General features: G+C 32.3%; 1 protein-coding gene across 5 annotated transcripts in view; it reads right to left on the bottom strand.

The window, feature by feature from the left end:
* The window catches only part of LOC139488716 (atrial natriuretic peptide-converting enzyme-like), a 77,813-nt gene that overhangs the window by 39,317 nt on the left and 17,848 nt on the right, over nt 1–20,648 (bottom strand). For 3 of the 5 annotated variants that reach the window (XR_011656068.1, XM_071274539.1, XM_071274538.1), the window contains exon 2: nt 4,752–4,992. Coding sequence is in view for 4 of the 5 variants with exons in the window: in XM_071274539.1 (XP_071130640.1) it covers nt 4,752–4,992 (241 nt within the window). In the remaining variant the exon portion in view is untranslated. Of the gene's footprint in view, nt 1–4,751; nt 5,221–12,804; nt 13,054–13,166; nt 13,587–20,648 lie in introns of those variants that run through there. The other 2 variants (XM_071274537.1, XM_071274536.1) reach the window with 2 other exon arrangements.

Genomic DNA, 20,648 nt, shown 5'->3' with positions numbered 1-20,648 from the left:
TAGTTAGTAAAATGGGCATTGGATCGTAAAATCTCTCCACTAATTAACCATCTGAGTTATAAAGTGTTGACATTGACGGCTTCCAGAGGGAAAAACCAATAACAATACACATCGAGAAACGTCTACACAAGACGTTACTGTCTAGTTCCTGTAGCCTTAAGGAAGAGAGGTGATGTTTGTCGTTTACGGATTCAATATCTCAAAAAAACTATTTTCTATACAACTTCATTTTCTTTCTTAATTTTATTTAGAGGAAATGGAGCAAATTTTTAAATAAACATCAATACATTGGGTTTTTTGCATTTATAAAGCGAATACCAGGTTTGCTTGCTTGGGTATAGGTTAATCTCGTACATTCATACCAAAACATAGACTTTGGTAAATTTTTACACAACCACCGATTTGTAAGAAACTGAAGAAATGCTTCATCACAAGCCTTTCGCATTATTCATTTATTTTTAGAATAACTGTTACTGATGACAAGATTAATTTGATGCTGGTAAAACAATTTTTAAAACATCTTTAAAAAAAAAAAGCTTAATTCAAATTTTTGGGGAAATGAAAAATGAGTAGTAGAAAAAAATAGAGTACGATTTTTTACATTAATTTACGTTAATGACATTATATATTTTATAATGCCACTGCTAGTGAACGTTTCGTCCCGAGGGTATCACCAGCCCCTCATTCGGTGTTGACATGAATATCAGGTATATGGTCATTTTTATAAATTTACTGTTTGCAAAAGTATGAATTATTCGAAATACTTAGGATTGTCTTACCCCAGGCAAAGATAACTTTAGCCGTATTAAGCACATTGTTTTTTGGGAGTTGTTGTTTTTGAGAGCTCTTCAACTTTGTACTTGTTTTTGCTTTCAAACTTTTTTATCTGAGCGTCTCTGTTGATCGAGTCTTATGCAGACGAAAACGCGCGTCGGCGTATACAATTATAAGACTGTACATTTGATAACTAATTATAACCTTGTGATACATATCTTGTTTATAAATAAGAATGACGAAAAAAACAGGAAAGAACAGGAAGGATTGAAACACTTTAGACTATACATACACTACATGTATGTTCAAAGAATAAATTAAAGCTGTTTTATACACAACACTCTTTTTTTAGTCTCAAAGGTTGGCTGGAGTCACCAAGAAATTCTTCCAACTGACAGGAAAAACTAGCTGAAGAGGGGCATTCATTTTTGTATAGATAAACTGTCATGCTGTATCACAATGAGATCGTTAAATCAGATGCTCATTTACAGTCGAAGTTTCCCTCAGAAATATAATGAAGATTACCTCTGGGATAAATTACCTTAGCAGGATTTGGCAAAACTTTTAGGAACTTTTGTTCCTTAATGCTCTTCAACTTCGTTCTTTATTTGGCCTTTTTAACTTCTTTTAGATTCGAGCGTCTACTCGACGAAACGCGCGTCTGGTGCATACATATATTTCAATCCTGGTATCTATGATGAGTTTATTTTCAGCCAGTCAGCCGAGTTAAGTCACTTTGCAGAACCTATTATTTGATTTACTGCCTCTTCTTCTATGAATATGAACGAAGCATTTACCAGTGTCCAATTTGCGTTTTCATTCCTTAATACTTAAAAACTTTCATTGAATGTTCGTCGTTTCGGAATATGTTGGGGTAATAATAAAACTACTATAATTATTACAGCGATTGATTGATTGATTGATTAACTGTAGCTTGCTAATCGACAAATGTAAATTGTGACATGTACATTCAGGGCGAGAAACTGTTAATATGAATACAATACTAGAAAGGATCTGCAGGATTAAAGGGCGAGCAATTTGAACTACCATTTGAAAACAATCTTGTATTTGATCGGGACAGAAATCCTGAAACATTCCTCGTATGGACCCCTTGACATTTGTTACTTATTCTTTTACGTGCATAGAGCGGCGCATTATCTATTCAAAAGGCGTCGGATTTAACATCGTCAATATAACCGGTCCAAGCTGCCAATTGAGGGATAACATACAGTCAAATGTTCGCCACATTTTGACACAGGTTGTACTACCGGTCGGAAGAAGAGCATGGTGATAACTTTCATGTTCCAAATGTTAACCTTGAGGTTCTAGACCAATTCATAAAATTTAGAAGGAATAGAGTGCCGAAATATAACCCTTACAATCTAGTCAGGTTAAGATAAACTTTGAGAGATACGAGATGCTTCGGGATTCAACTATAATCATACTGATTCTTGTGTCATTGTGAAACAATTCCAATATCGTAAAGACTTTATCAACATATCATATGATAGCGATACAATTTCTTAAGGGACAACTTGTGTACAATGTTTACCACTTTACTAAGTGATTTTTCATATAATAAACATGTTCTATAATTTTACTGAATGAATATGGAAATGAGGTTCGGGTTGACAATACTTAAGATGTAGAGTAGAAAAGATTAATTGATTACTTAGCTTTAACTATACATATACAGAAGTAAATCATTTTTATCGTAAAGAATAATTTTTACATTTAAGATTTATGAATATAAAAAAGGATATAGAAAATAACTGTTTTATGAATTTGTTAAATGACCGAAACTATTTGGGATTTCAGAATTTAACAAAATGCTGAAGACCTGCGAATTTTTACTATTATAGTGCAAATTACCCTTAAACTTGAACTAGACACACTAACATTGTATCTGAATAAGAATTGTTTTATGTATAAGGGATGGTGTGCGGTAACATCAAAGGACCCAACTTAAAGGATTGACTAAAAATAGGAGTATTATACTTTAAGGGGGGAATCAAAGACCACAAGGTTGAAAGACAACCAAAGAATACATATGAAAAACGAAAAAAAAATCACCAGTTAACAAAACACTACATAAACATCAAATGAAATAGTATAGTTCACAAAACAGAAAACTGTTAAATCATCAGCAAAAACAAACAGATACGCAACACTTGTCGTATTAGGAATCCACAACAGAAAACTCAGATTAAACGGGTAGAACAGGTAAAGCGGAATGGTGCAAGATTTATAACAAACCAACCATACAATCCAGAGAAGCCAATCAGTGTAACATCAATTGTTCAAAACCTCAACTTGAATACACTGAAACAAAGAAGAACAATGGCAGATGTCACCCTCATGTACAAGGTAGTCCACCAACTAATACCTATACCAGTACTCTACATTCCAATACTCAAAAGTCACGTGTAAAGAAAAAATCTCTGTGTAGTGATATTGGACATTTTTTTATTTTATACAAATGACTGAGCTTAACCATTTGTGGTGATTAGGAAAGTAGAGGAACATAGAATAAATGTGTAAAAACTATGGAGCTATTAAATGGGTTCAAAGTATTAAATTTTCAAAGCACTTATTGCGTTAAAAAGGGTATATTTTACCACAAGGAGCTGCATCACGAAAGGATGTTCGGGGTATGCTAATTTACGGGAAAAGTAATCTCACTTCGTACCCCGACAATTTAACCCGATATGTGAAAATGTCACAGCTTCGAAACGAGCTATCATACATATCCAAGTTTACGATATGGGCTGAGCTACAGGAAAAAACGTTACCATTACCGCCTATGTAAAAACAATTAAAGATATTGACCCAACTTGAAACAGCCACAGTTTGAAATTCGTGCCATACCACTGCAGAATTTCATCTATCAACACTTATTTTTCCCAAGAACAGTTACCGACTAGAACACTCTGTCAAAATCGTTGTGCTCTCACCATCACTGGAGGCTTTCAAAGCATCCCAGAATAGGAGCACCAACCATGCCAGGAGAACCAACTCAACTAAGAAGTTTTAACTTTGTATATATTATATTTTTAATCAACGGTGCTGTATTTTCTATCGGATCGTTTGCGCACATCACACTTCATTAACAGTATTGTTGTTATTAAGATCAACTTAAAATAATTCTGCTCTCTTAAAGGGTCACTAGCTACATACGAGAAACATAGCATTAATCTAAAATATGATGTTTTTGTTTGTTCAATCATAATTTAATGAAAGAGAAATAGTGAAATAATAATTCGCTTTTAGCAGCCAGTATGGTTCAATTTTGTCAAAATAAGCTAAAAAAAATGTTATAATGAATTATTCACTAGCAAGTGCATAATACGATCTCATTGAAACTTTATTCGTGTTAACTTCAATTTAACCCCTTAGCTTGAGATGAATAACGCATGAATTGTGCATGTTCAGTAATCTTAATAAGTAAAATAATGTCAACATTGATAGTGAAACAAAGTAAATCATTTGATTGAATAATTTTATGCACAAAAAAATCTTTCTTATACAGGAAAAAACGATGATTAACATATATGTCACTTTATAATATGAAATTAAACCGACCTAGAAAAATCCAATTGCACGAGTTCGCTATCTATTTAAATCTTTAATTTGTGTTTTGTAATTTATATCGCTTATATGCCCATCTGAGGTCTTTGTAGGTCAATTCAATAGTGAATTAGATGACGTCTAGACAAATATACACACGAAACGAAGCTACATATTATCGAGCCAATGCCCTGTAAATTGTTTATTTTAGACTATACTTTTATAGTTATGATAAATGATTTACATTGTTTAGATAAAATATGAGAAATTGTGGCAAATTGGTGTACATGAATTTGACAGCTAGTGCCTCTGAAATAACCATACGATATAATAAAATTATAAAATAGTAAATTAAAGGGTCATGAAGCCTCTTCTAGTACTATTTATTGAAATAAATTAAAATCACTCACCTGCAAACACTACTAAAAGAGCTATGATCAAGGCAATAAGAATAATGGCTATCACTACAGTTGCAATTATACGCATGTATTTGTGTCTTTGATTTGTCTTCCGGAAGTGCACTTCGGTTGGCCGTCCTGGTCCTGAAGCGTAACTGTAGTCATTTCCGGGATACTTGTCGTTTGCTATCACATGATCGTCATTTTGAAACTTATTTCCATCCTCTTGAAAGATCGGATTATCAAAGCAAGCCTGAAGAAGAATAGTATTATGATCATCGTTGGTTTTATAATAACGATTCGGATTGTTTAAAATCTTCAGTGGGATTTTTTTCATTAGTCGTCCACTCATATTGCAACTCCAGAAGAAATACTCTTTTAAACCAACATCGATTCATTCGGTAAATAAAGTATTTATATTCCGACCATAATTAACTGTATCCTAATTATATTGAAAAACAGATTCCCATTACAGCTAAATAAATCAAAAGTTACTAAAGCTATTTTCCTAGAACTAATACCAAATATATTGGGGTGAAAGTCTTTTCTTGTAATGTTGCCATTCATATCCCCTCCTCTCATTGTAAATTCATGGGAACTTTATGTTCAAACTCGATTGGCCAAATCAGCCTTTATGTCCATTGGTTTACAAACTGGTTTCCAACTGTGCACATTTCATCGGAAAATCATTTCCTAAGTTCACACTATGTATTTCTATGTAATTTATACATTTATCATTACAAGTTCGTGTTAATAAAATTTCTTTGAATGTCTATTTGTAATAATATAATTAAATGTTATCACTTATTTTCCTGATTACAATAAACATCAATAAAAGAAGAAATTAGTCTTAAAATTGAAACGACGGATCCAAGACGTTTGTCTGTTATCCTATTCATTCGGGACAATCTAGATGTCACCGATGAAACACGAAAGTCACATGGGAATACAATCAAGGTGTCGGGACTTGCAGTGCGGTTCCGCTCTACGACCAGAAATTTTAACATATGATGATATTGGAATATACATAACTATACAGATATTGGGTCTTATTTTATAAGTTGTGGTTATTGGAATTTGAAATTGACTTATTATTTTTACTCCGTTCTTATCACCAAGACTTATAGGAAATAATTGCAATCTATTTTTGTAAGGTACAGACGAGTACAATTATTACAATTATTAGATTTCAATAACAATGGTCAATAAAACAACTGGAGTCGAACTACATAGTCATTGAGTATCAAAAAATCTCAAGGCAAAGAAAGCTGAGTGTGCTTCCCACCGCCCTCTTTGACATAAAAATTAGTGAAGGTTTATTTTTGCGTTTTTCTGTATAGAAATACAATATCACTTACATTATTATTGATTTTGAAGTATAATTGACTTAATAATTCATTTTTTTAGTTTAACCCCCTCCACCCTTTTCATCCAAATCCCACACAGCCCTTCACACATTCATTTAAAAAGCTTACTACATGAACTTGACGAAAAATACGATCAGATGCCCGCTAAATGCATTTGCACTTAATACATTTTAACATTTTAAATTTGTTTTTGAAGCTTTTACATCGTGTCAAAGGTGTACAGTAAATATTTTCTATCAGTTAATAACACTTCTTCACAAAGAAATCGCAACTGCTTTTGTCAAATGTCAATTTCACGCACATGGAAATATACATCGATTTAATTGACAAAATTTAAAAATAAAATCAAAATAACACACTTTTTTATTATAACTAGTCAAACAATTTTACTGCATAAAGTTTAATTATTCATTAGTTTATCAACTCTATTTAAACAACTTTTTTATTCTTGAATAGTCAAAAATCTTATCTGCATCTAACGTCACAATAAATCACAAAATTAGCATTTCCTTAATAAAAGATGTAAAATAACCGTTCAATAGATACATAAATTTGAAAGGCCATCAATCTTATTTGTTGACAAATATGACAACCTAATTTCAGTTCATCTTCAAAACTTAAATAAATTTGACTTCATTATTTGAAAAAAAGTAAATGGCAAAGGAATCGAAAAATGTAAACAAAAATGTAAAAGAAGAGGGTTCAAGTTTTTGCACAGCTCAAACACCTAATTAAAAAGTATTTAACCTGTATTATATTGATAGTGCTGATGAAAACTTATAGCGTTGATGAAAACTGACAATTAATGAAAAGTTGAATATATTGGTATTGTGTAATATTGGTCACAGTTATATGAAATAGACTCCCTATATAAATAAGCATAAAACTATCTAATATCATGTTTATATCGGTAACCGTAATCATTCATATCGGTAACCGTATACATTAATATCGGCAACCATACATACATATCGTCTACCGTGTATACATATCGGCAACCGTATACATTCATATCGTTTGCCGTGCAATCATATCGGAAACGTATCCATCCATATCGTCTACCGTGTATTCATATCGGCAACCGTATACATTCATATCTCCTACCGTGCATTCATATCGGCAACCGTATACATTCATTTCGTCGACCGTTCATTTACATCCGTAACCGTACATTCAGATCGGCAACCGTTTATTCATATGGGCAACCGTGCATTTGTATCGGTAACCGTTTACAATCATATCGTCTACCGTACATTCATATCGTCTACTGTACATTCATATCGTTTACCGTACATTTAAATCGTCTACCGTACACTAATATAAGCAACCGTATACATTCATATCGTCTACTGCACATTCATATCGTCTACCGTACATTAATATCGTCTACCGTACATTTATATCGTCTACCGTAAATTCATATCACCGTACATTCATATCGTCTAGCGTAAATTCATATCACCGTACATTCATATCGTCTACCGTACATTCATATCGTCTACCGTACATTCATATCGGCAACAGTATACATTCATATCGTTTACTGTTCATTCATTGTAATATAAATAGCAACCGACCCACTCCGATCTATGCAGTAACTCGAATAATATACAGTAAAACTCCTTTCATGATAATTTACTTGAAGACGTGCAGATTCTTCTACATGTGTAACTAATACGGAATCCTAGTAATCTGATCGATGTTTGCGGTCAATCAAGGTTGAAGATCGATGCTTGCGGTCAATGAAGGTTGAAATCTATACTACATTTAGTTTCATGATTTGAAACGGCTGCAGAAAGTCAAAAGTCAGACTGTGTGAACTTTTTTTTATTAATTATTCAATAAATCAACTTGTTTCTGCTTTATAAACAACATCAATATAGACTAATGAAGGACAATTTATCGTCTTAAGTCACTATTCAATAGCCTGAAGAGTCTGGTTTTTCTTCTGATACTGAATATTAGATACAAAGTTATTAATCACCATAAAAAGCTGACGTTGCTTAAAGGCAAACAAATGAATATATATATATATATTCTTTCATTACAAATATATATCTGTACAGTATATCTAATACTTTTTACAGATCAAATTTAATTTAATGGTAACATTCGTGAGTCCGTATTTAATATTATGCTGTAAACCGTTATAACACATGCATGTCGTTTTTGGGAATGTGTTTATTTAAGAATTGAATGCTTCTTTTTGTAAATTTATTGGTATGTAAACGAGTTTTCCAAAGTACTATAAAACAAAATGTGCGCATTATAAACGTTTTTACAACCTAAAAAATTACTAAAAGAACCATTTAAAAATACTTATAAGTACATTCTTAAATAGGATCATGAAAACACGATATATCAAGTTTTTCTTTTATTTACCTGCGCATTTTATTGTGGAATCTTGTGACACAATGAATGGTACATTTCAATTTAAAATGAAGGTAAATTTGAGAATGATGCGAGATTGTTCTAAGCCAATCACAAAAACATATTACAATGTTTCAAGTATGGAATGTAATTATATTCATTTGGAAAATTATATTTCTTCTTTTGAATCGTTCCCAGATTCAATATTTCGCCGAACAAATCGTCTGTAAATCAGTCCTTAGGTCTAATGTAGCGATAAAAGCGCTGTTTAAGATCTAAAAGAAACAGCTTTTACTCTACTGCATGTTTGTGTTTGTCCTAAGTCAGGAATTTCTAGTCTCTGTCAGCCTTGTGAATGTATATATTTTTTTAATTTTGGTTCATTTGTTTAATGTGGCATTGAAATTTCTCTCTGCATTGAAGACCCATTGATGGCCTTCGGCTGTTGTTTGCTCTTTGGTCGGGTTGTTGTCTCTTTGACATATTCCTTATTTCCATTCTCAATTTTGTGATTCGTATATATATGACTGTACTCTCTAAAATATCCGATAATCGATAAAGATTCTTGTTCGATAAAAGGCTGAAACTAAGATCGTAATGTTTATATATTATCGTCAGAAATAATTGTATCTAATCAATTTTTATTAGTATAGTAGCCATTGTGATTGACAGTAATCTAATTTTATAAGCACTAGAAATACACTCTTATGATCTTACTAGTTATTAGCAAATATTAGTTTTTGATAGAGAAATTACTATTTAATGATCGTCAATTGACTCTTCAAGGCTAATAACAAAGTTGTATTGTCTGAAGAACAGATTATAAAGTACGTAAAACATATAATTTATTGATTTACATAACTATTAAATTTACCATATACAACCTTGGAGGTTTGAATTAGCAACTAGTGTTCTGCTTGAAAGAAATTTGTAAAGGATTTGTACAAAAATCGCTTTTTAATTAATTAGAAATCCATTAGATTATTGGCTTTTAGTGAAATAATCAAAAGGAAAAGTCATTGCTACTGTATATATGAATACAACGAACGATTCAATATTTTCATTCAGGGAACGTGGGAAATATTACAAAAAGGAAATGTTATAATCAATTTGTTATTTGTATTTTAAGTGATTTATTTATAGTAAGTGATTAAACGAAATGCAGAATTAAATAGCAACTGAAAACAATTTAGTTGTTTTTTTTTTGTTTTTTTTTTTTGGGGGGGGGGAGGCTTATTACTACATGTAATTTGTAGTTTAATTGTAGATATTTCTAAACAACTTAGTTAGACAATGAAATTTGCTTTTTATTTCGCACAGAGGAAACAGGTAAATATCATTATCGCTATTTTTTTGCATTTTTCCTTTGTTCTTTTTATGTGTGATAATTTTTCATATGCTACTCGCTTGAGATGGAAAATTATCGCTAGAAACTTAGAAGGCACGTGGCGTTGCAAATAAAATCGACATGAAATTGACAACGTCGTCATAGGTCAAATAGCGATAAACAGATTATCATTGGTCATCTCAATGGCCCGGCTCAAGCGAGAAAAGCTATCCCGTTGAGATGCATGATCAACAACAATCTATAAATCCGACAGCAATGCCCCCATCATTACTTCATTTCAAATAGAATGTAATTGTACTGTATAAAAAAAATATACCAAAAAGCACATGGCTGTAATTGAAAGTGAAACAACCATAACAAAAAACGTGTTTGTAACAACACTGAACAAATTTGAAATAAAAACACAAAATACAAATACCAAAAAGCACAAAAAGATCTCAAACTACTAAAAGTTGCCGCAGGCAAGTTCCTGATCCAGCATCAACTTATACATGCATCATGTTATCCAACTGAAGATTAAGATATAAATCTGTCAATCTCCAATGAATTTAACGTAGGTGATGACATGATAAGCAGTTTAGATTGATTGATAGATTGATGTTTAACTACATTTTCAGCACTGTTTCGTGACTGTCAGTTTTTATTGGTGGATGAAGCTGGAACGACATTTGGAAAAAACCTGACAAGACTTTGTATTAAAAAAGCTTAAGCTTGGGCGATGGAAAAACAAATAAATATTGGTAGGTTGTACTTGCAGGACCATACATGTTTAAAGGAATGATGATAGATAGCAATTCATTCTTGGTTATTTATTTTATTATACAAAATAAAATCAATGTAAATAAAAGGTTAGTACCATAATAAAGACATCATTCAAAGACCTTGCTACTAAAATAATTGATAACCTTTAAGGAAGGATTCATTCAAAGGAACAAAAAGTAACAATAGGATCGTTTCTTAATGTTCGATCTTAATAAATAGCATCATTGTAAAATATACGATGTGGCATCTTATTTCTAATTAGTTTTCTACGTGTACAATTAAACCTCCAGACCAAATGATTGAGTTATTTGTAGTGACGATTACTCCGACTTAAAGATTGATCAGTTATACATGATAGATAAACATAAAACGTTAACTGAAATCACAAACACCACTCCAGATTTCCTTTATTATGTTATTAAGGTATTCTCTACAAGTCTTTTTTAACACAACAACCATATCGATATAAAACTTACATAAATAGACGGTAAACTCAATTTTATTTTTATTTTTTATTGATCGGATGAGTCAAGTCCTTTAAATGTCAACTGATCTTTTCCTTGAAACTTTGTTCCTATATTTTGATGTTACACCAAAGCCAAAGGTTAAAAGGGGGCGGTGCGTCATAAAACAAAACTTTACCCCGTTACATTCAGTACATGTACATAACTATGTATGTCTGTATGTCATAAAGAGCATGTGATTCGATCGTTGTCGTTTGTTGCTATATATCATATTTGTATCCATATAGTAAGCAAAGCTTTGACTCGTCTGTCATCTCAAAAAGATGTAAATGAATTTAGTCTAAGATGCATATTTTTTTATAATATGTAAGGGCTTTGAACTAGCTGTCAGTAACTGCGAATACTCTCAGATCTGTACTTAGCGTCTTTTTGTTGTTGGGATTTACAAGAACCCGGCCACGTCCACTATGTGTTTTTTGTCAGATGTATTTTTATTTGTATACCCATCTGATGAGTTTACTTAAAGTTTTTTTCAACTGAATTTAATAGTTCATTCTCATGTTGTATTATACTGTTACACCACCGTCCCAGATTAGGGGAAGGTTTGGGATCCCTTAAGCCTATAACATGTTTAACCCTCAACATACTGTATGCTTGTGCCTGTCCCAAGTCAGAAGTTGGCGTTTGTTGATGTGTTACATATTTGTATGTGCAGTTTTCTATTTTCTCCTTTTGATTGAGAAAACATGTTGTTGATCAAAGCGGCATAACTCAAAACAGTACTGGTATAAATGTGGAAATAATTGTTTACACGACATAAAAAAATTATTACAATAAATCAATAAATCACACAATAGAATGGACAAATCTCAAGACTATAGATTCCTGGTGCTTTTCTAACCGCAGTTTACTCATCTTGCCTATCTCGAACATGTTATTTTGTCTTTGGTATAAAATAAAGTGTTCGAATTGTCTTGTAATAAAAAAAAACATCGCATAGCTGACTCTTAATTATAAATAACAAATTCATAAAAAGATTAAGCCCATAATGTCAATGTTACTCAATTATAATTATAGTAAGCTATAAAAGGTATCTTTAAGATGCAAGTTCGGGAGGTAAAATATTATATAAAACGTTTTGGAGGATAAAATAGTTCTTTAGAAAACAACATATCAAGTTCAACTGATTACTAATTTATTACTTTTTTTTTGTATCTTCATACATGTATAATGTAGCTACTGTATTACATCAAGCGTGGTCGAAAAACTGTCCCGTGTTTGAAAAAGTCTATAATACATATGTGAGAGGTTTTTCGTGCTGTTTAACTGGTCCACCCTACGATTTCTGTACGAGATATGGACTTTGGCAGCTAACAGCAAATTAATCCATTGATATAAAAATAAGAAGATGTTGTTTGATTGCTAATGAGACAACTCTCCATCAGAGTTGAAATGGCATAAAAGTAAACAACTATTGTAGGTCACCGTACGGCCATTGATGTTCGTTTGAAGCCCTTTAACCTGGTAGGGTCAAGTTTTCATATTTATAAATTTTATATATTTTTTTGTTAAGAACATTTATGTAGATGTACAACATGAAAATCTTTAAAGGTACATGTAATTAGATTAAAAAAAATTACCCTTTTAAATACGAGTTTATATAAATGTTCAACGAATAAGATTGAAGAAAAAAGTTTGCAGGTTTTGAATTTTGAAGGTGCATGTAAATAAAAGAGAAATGAACGAAAACTTACATTTACGACCAAGACTTCCCTACTAGTCGATATTGAACGAATCCTCGCAGGCTGTAACGTATCCATAAGATTATTTGATTGATTAGTGCTTGCTTAACGGCCATTATCCATAGGAATTAGTTTTACAAAACATCGACATGTCTCTTTACAGCAGCAAAAAGTAGAAATTGTCTAAATATAATGTCCAAAGCTGTATCTGTACAGCACCAAAAAGTAGCAATTGTCTAAATATAATGTCCAAAGCTGTATCTGTACAGCACCAAAAAGTAGCAATTATCTAAAATATAATGTCCAAAGCTGTATCTGTACAGCACCAAAAAGTAGCAATTGTCTAAATATAATGTCCAAAGCTGTATCTGTACAGCACCAAAAAGTAGCAATTGTCTAAATATAATGTCCAATGTATCTGTACAGCAGCAACAAGAAGCAATTGTCTTAATATAATGTCCACTGTCTCTGTACAGCAGCAAAAAGTAGCAATTGTCTAAATATAATGTCCAAAGCTGTATCCGTATAGTGTTTGCGTTATCGTCTTAATGAATAAAGTATGAAGAACTTTGCGATAGTAATTTAGTATAAACAATATCTGATACTGTAAATCAGGTAATTAACGTTTTGTAAATATTTGTGGAGTGACATACATTCTACCTCCTTTATATTCGTTTAAGATGTTGATATCGCTAAACGTGTTAATATCCGAATGACGACAATATGTATTACATAAATGTGACGATGAACATGTACATTTCAGAAGGTTTGTTTTTCGTTATCACAACAAGATTCTAAATATACAAAATCAATGATTCTTACATTAAAAATTATAAGTAAAGGTCTTTTAAATTAAATAAACACGCAAACAAATACATTCTATTTTCTGATCTTGTCTTGAACTATATATAAGAGTCAACAACTAATGTGAAAAAAACAAAAATAACCAAATGTGTTAAATAAACAAATATAACCAAACAATAAACATGCTAAATGCTCTAAAACAACTGAAATGTTAAAAGAGAAAGATAGAAAAGCCCTTTAAATAAACAAACAAACCAATTTTGCAACACTAAACATCTTAATTATAAACAAACAAAGACAAACGACCTTTACATTTTTATTTATTTTCACGTTATATCTTTAGAAAAATGATAAATGAGTTCGTAAATAACTAATTTAGATTGTTCTATCATCTATATCGTTGCCAAGTTGTTCATTAAAAATATGAATGCAGGATCGAAGTTCAGAAATTGGGTTATCAAACATTAATAAAAAAGTAGTTTCCGATATCCTTTTTGTTACACATTAATGCTAATAAAGGGGAAATAACCACGCCAAAATTTATGATAAACTGAGCCACTTTCCTATCGTGAATTTTCTTTTCTTGATGTCGATGTTCGTCCCCCCCCCCACACACACACATGGAGATACATGCATATAATTTGCATTTTTTATTTCGGATTGCAAGGCAACTTTGAAGTAATATTTCATTACGAAAAAACCTCTTTAAGATATCATACATTTGCCAATTAAAATCACGAGGATTAAAACTTTATATAATAAATTAATAATTTCTTGCGTCCGAAGCGCTTTTCTGGATTTACCTTCATTAGGAACGCTCAAAGCCAAACATTTGAAATCCTAAAATAAATAGTCAAATTCATCTAAAGCCATCTTTTCGTGGCGGAGTTGAAACCTTACTTATCTAGTTTTCTTAATAATTTCAAAATTTATATAATTATAAACGGACAATTTTAGTAAAGTTTGTTAAATCATAGCAGTACCGAAGTATGACTCCACCTGCAGAAATCTAATAACAGTGCATTTGATTCCAGTCTTTTTTTTAATTATTAATGTTGTTTAAAAGCTAGCAATTGTCTTTCAAATAAGTCGCCTGGCTCAATAGATTTTACATTGATTTCAAAGGTAAATATAAGTATCACATCTGATGTTTACAACCATACTCGTCCCGCTGACTTTGGACAGACAGGGATACAGTTTGCTCTACCTAGATGTGTTTTCCCTTTTCTTAAATTGGAGAAGAAGTTGCTAATTCGAAATCTTAAGTAAATCCATAGACATTGTGTTATCTTTTGTTATTATTGGTATTTTCCTGTATTGCTTTGAATTAAAAAAAAAATGAATATCATTATTGTAGATATATAAATCATTGACAATACGAACGCATGCATCTTAGAGACACAAACAATTATTATGATTAATAGGTCAATTACAACATTTGGTTGTCGCTTATGACAAGTGTTAGTTCACTATGTGTGAAGCCAAAACCTGATTTAAGTACATATAATTTGTTAGCTAAAAGAGAATTAATTTAATAACAGATTGCTTATATCCACTTCATTTGAAATTTGGTTAATACAAATGTAGTTGTCATTGTCTTAACGATGTGCGAGTACAAGTCTGTATGCACGTACGTTTCTATTTAAATCTGTTACGGAATTTTCAGCTGGTGTTTTAATAAATGATATTCGTCACCAATTTGTCGATATTTACATAGATGGCAAACACGGTTTTCTCTCAGTACATTTTGCCACCTTCCTGTTTCAATCGGCAATTTGTTATCTGTCGTTCGAAATCGACAAAGAACAATTAACGGCAACTTTAAAGTTCAAAATATTAAAATATTCCTCAAACTCCCAGTTTTTCTTAAAATTTTTGTAGTTAATAGCTTTTGACGAATTTTGAATAAGCGAATTCCAATTCTGAAGAAACTGGTCTAACAGTCTTTGCTTTATAACAGTTTTTAACCAATCTTTATCTATAAAATTTTGTGTTTCCCATATATATGAGAAACCACAATCTTGAAATATGTTTTTGACAAAAAATCCATTTAGTCTGATTCAGAATGTTAAAATGAACATTCATATGGCGAGAAAGTTGATACAATATACAGGGAAAACTTTGCTTGTTTGCCGAATATCAAATTTGCCCAAAATATATATGTGGTGGTGTTTAACGACCTTGACTGGCTATACAGCCCTCGCACGGTCGGTTGCCCAAAATAATACTGCTCGAACTTTTATATCTATGTCAACCGGAACCGGAACCTAGTTCCCCGTAAACCATATAGTTTGGTGTTGAGGATTTCAGATTTAAAAGTTATTTACAAAATTTTAAATGTATCTTTTCTAATACCTCATTATTACTAAAACCCCATACTTCAGACCCATACAACAAAATGGGCTTGACAATTTTGTCAAAAAGATCTAGCTGACATTTTATGGAAAGCTGATACATGTACATGGTACAATGTATACACTTTTGAAAATGTTACGCATAACGTTGTATTCCTGAAATAGCAAATTGAACCTAAATACAATTAAGAGTTAGTATCTTACTGTCACGCACTTCTGACGAGAACTTGGTTGTTCAATGTGTTCTATTGCATAATATTACTACATGTAAGTGTTCATATGACATGTAATTTTGTATTGTTCCTGTGAAGCTATATTGCAATCTGAACTAATTGGTGTCAATATGGGAATACCTACACGATCTCACAATGAAGTATACACAACACATATATACCCTCGTTATTTTTTAAATTGATATCATAAAATGTGTCAAAAGCCTGTCCTATCACAAATATCACTAAAGCAAATTCCAACCTTTTATTTTGTTGATGTGAAGCGTGTCTTCAATTACCATTTTGCGATAGTTGACAAATAGAAAATTGAAATGAACATTTCACAACACAGACTGCATATCATTAACGCTAACTGATTTCGAGGTTATTGTAGTGTCTGTGTACTATTGATCAAGGTTAAAGTGTTTATTTTTCCATAATTTCAGGCCAAATTAAAGACTGACTTTTGTGCGTCTTGGAAGAAGAAAATAATGATTCTATCGATAAATAATTTGTCAAAGTGACATAGGCTATAATTTTGTTTTGATTATTATCACACAAGAAAACATATCGGCCACGGAAGTGAACTTGTTGAAAACATATTAAAAGTGCAGATAAAACAAGACATTTTGTACTACTGATCTCTATCGCCGTAGTAATAATTGTTTTTTATTTCTACAACTAGGTCAATTCCACTGCTGGTGGTGAACTGGTTGTCTTAAAAGGTATCATCTGCAGTGAACCCAATGATTAGAATTTTAATACGAAATTTTAAATACATTTATATATTTTTTTCTGAAATTTTAAAGAGCACAATTCCGCCTGTTAAAGATCGTAAAAGTTGACCTTAGACTATTAATAAATAAAGGTTTCTTTAAATTGTGGCTATGTCTTTGGTACTGTCCGAGTAATCAGTTCAGACAAAACAATTGAACCCTTTATTTCATCTATTTCATTTTCAAATTTGCAGATTTTTTGGAAATGACAAGTCATGATTAAAATTAATGAGCGATTATTCACCGACATAAATAACAATGCAATGATGGATAAACTGCTTGTGTTTAAAGCCACTTTTGACACACTGGGCAATATTATTGCGGTAAGTTTTTATTGGACAGAGGAAGTCAAGAGTACCCGTGAATAACCTTCGGCAAGAACAGCCATTCCTGGACAATTAAGATCGGAGTCAAACGCACCTTACAACGAGCAGGATTCGAACTCCCAACCTAAGAACAATGATATGATATCTGTTGTGATGAAAATTAGATTACAAAAAAAGTTATTTCCTAAAGCTAGGTTCACACTGCCTATCAGATCAACTCGACTAAGCCCAATCAAGACAAATTAAGTGATCTTGAGACTGGTCTGACGCAATCGACCAGACTGTTCGGGTTGATCTACTTTGGTCGTCATCGATCTGACTTTCTACCCAAGAATTTTTGACATGTCAAAAACATTCGAGTAAGGATCGAGAAGAGATCGAGAACTCGTCGAGTAGCGGTCGAATTCATCGGGAAGGGGTCGTGTAGAGATCGAGTTTGGTCGGAATACAAAAACTTTACCGATTAGTACTCGATCATTTCGACCTGTACTCGACTAATGTCCGATCATTTCAAGATTAACTAGACCAATGCCCGATCGCTTTCAGATCACTGCGACTTCTATAGAACAGAACAGAACAGAACAGAACATATTTTATTTCCAATTAAGGGCCCACAAGGGGCATACAGAGCATACATGAATAAGGCAAAAGAATATTGATTTGCATAGATACATAGATACAAACAATTTTTACATACAGTTACAATACAATTATTTTATCACTGACCAACTCGACCAATACCAAATCCCTTCACGACCACCTTCGACCTCTCTTCGATCTCCACTCGACCATACACGAGAACAAATGACTGCTACACGATTCTCTCAAGTGTGTGCAGATCTGGTTAACTCTCAAAAATATATTTCTGCAAAAAGACATTGGCAACATTATTTTTTACTTTACAAAAATTCCTCCATGTACAGTACATATCTGTACTTTTGCAAGGAGAGTTAAAATTTCAAAAGAGAGACAAGAGATACCAAAGTCGTTGAGGATCAATCAAATTCAAAGGTCGAAAACAAATCGACACAAAATACAAAAAACCAACGAGAGAACAAACATCAGTCCACATAACACAACAATATATAGAAAACTAAAAACACAGCAACACGTGACCAAACAAAACCTTGGATGATCTCAGTATGTCCGGAAGGGAAGAACATCCTGCATTTTGGCCCCGATGCATTTTTCATATATGAAAGTAACTGTGCAATAAAATTCATTATTAGACTGCTGATGACTAAGTTATCTTTCAAAGATGGTTTATTTTCCGTTTGTCCAAAATTGTTTGTAGTATAAAAAAAAAAAAAAAAAAACTGCCAATGAGACAACTCTTCACAGAACACAAAATGGCACAGATATTAAAAACAACTATAATAGGTCATCTTATGGCCAAAATTTTTGTTCAAACTTTTGACGCAATTTCTCACAAAAATTAGACGAAAGACAATAATTTCAAATTAATTTAATCGCTTGATAAATATGAGTAAACAGTTTCCGAAAAGGTATCATTTCAGGGTATTAACATTCTACTTTCGGACAAATTTTGGGAAATCATGTGACATGTTTGCCCTCTTTTTGCAATATTTTTTTAGCAAATACATGCAGGTTGTTGCCATAAACCAAAAAGAATTATCTTTCACCATTAACTACTGGATATCAAATCTATGAAAAAACACTGATTATACATCCTTATGCACATATATGACACAAACAGTACGCTTTATTTGTAAGAAAGCAAGGGAAAGGGGATGGTAAAATGTTTGTATATTGCTATTTAACTTATGAACTAATCCAGTGACAAATCTCATTTTGTGGTGTCATTTTCAAGAAAAGAGCAATAAAAGCTCCCACCATAATCAGCGTCTACTATGAAGATTTTTTTATAAACATTTAGTTCCTCTTCGTTGAGTAAGTGCAAGTCTCCCATACTGCCAACACAGTGGTCGCCGTGTCAGTCACTGCCTCGCCTACATTTCTCGGCGCCCGTTGCTGTTTACACCTCTTAATTTGTCTTCTATGCTCTCTTCAAGCTCCCGCACAGCTTTTAACCTGCCTCTCTGAGCTCTTACCACTTTGACCACAAATAAAACTGCTTTTAAATTATTTCTATGTAGATATTTTAAATGTATGATTTTACTCAGGCCTTTTACTGAAGCCACTCAAATAAACGGAGAATGTGTCCATGGAATACAGATTATGTCCCATCTGGCATGTAACAAATTCGCACTTGAACTGTGTTATGGTACTAACCATTGTGTATACATTTCATAAAATTTGGTTGAGCCAAAATTTAAATAAAATTAGAAAACGGAAACTGATAATGTTGGGACGCATGGACGTTCTTACGGACGGACAAGTGTAACACTATGCCCACCCAAAAGCGTCGGGAAATAAAACATTCGGACGTTTTTGTACTGAAATTGTGTATACCTCACCAATTTCCGACTATCATTACGACCCATTTACGATCAGGTCGATCTGGTCTGGTCGATATCAGGCTGAGATCGAGCATAGTTGATTTTCTCTAGCTAGTCAAGTAAAGATCGCGTAGAGATCGTAAATTAATCGGAATTATCAAATATGTTTTCATTTGGTTGTCGGGATGGAGTCGCGATAAAGTCGTGAATGGTCGAATTAAAGTCGTGCACAGTCGCATAGCATTGAGAGAAAGTGTAACGCTGTTTGTTTGTTTTTATGACTTTAGACAACAGTGCACTGATTGTTTGTTGATTCCACCATGTTAATTGTGTGCAATGATTTTATCACAAGCAGTCACTTTCGTAAAAGGGGAATAGCTTTTATTCTATTTTAACAATGTCCTTAGATTTTAAGGAATTTAAAGACGGTCCCCCCCCCCCCAAAAAAAAAAATAATTCTAAGATCACAGAATTTAATCCTGGCATCTATTATTAGTTATTTTTAAGATCACAAATATGCTTTTTAATTTTCTTTTCTATACCTACTGTGTAATAAAAAAGATGGTTTTCTGATAGAAACATTTATGAAAAATATTTAAAGTATAAAAGTATACATCATTAGGTCCTCTTTCTTGTGCTAAAAAAAGATATCATGAGCTTGTTAGTGGTCATATTAGTACGGTACAGCTGAACTAGTAGAAATTCGGTACAAACTTATTTATCGTTCCAGTTCTTTTAATCATAAACTTGCAAATAAACAAAGCAAAATTAACCTCCCGCACAGAAGTATCGTAACTGATTAATGAATTGTCGCATATGAAAGGTTATTTGGAAGAGTTTCAAATTTCCAAAACATTTACATAACTTATCTTTAGATATCGTAAATGTTTCAGTTGCCATTTTTGTTATAGAAAAGGAAAACCAATTTGAAAACAATGCATACATTTTGTATTATGCGAGAAAG

Source organism: Mytilus edulis, chromosome 9 (assembly GCF_963676685.1).
Source record: "Mytilus edulis chromosome 9, xbMytEdul2.2, whole genome shotgun sequence".
In the NCBI taxonomy this organism is placed as follows: domain Eukaryota; kingdom Metazoa; phylum Mollusca; class Bivalvia; order Mytilida; family Mytilidae; genus Mytilus; species Mytilus edulis.
This window is presented reverse-complemented; position numbering and strand designations above follow the sequence as displayed.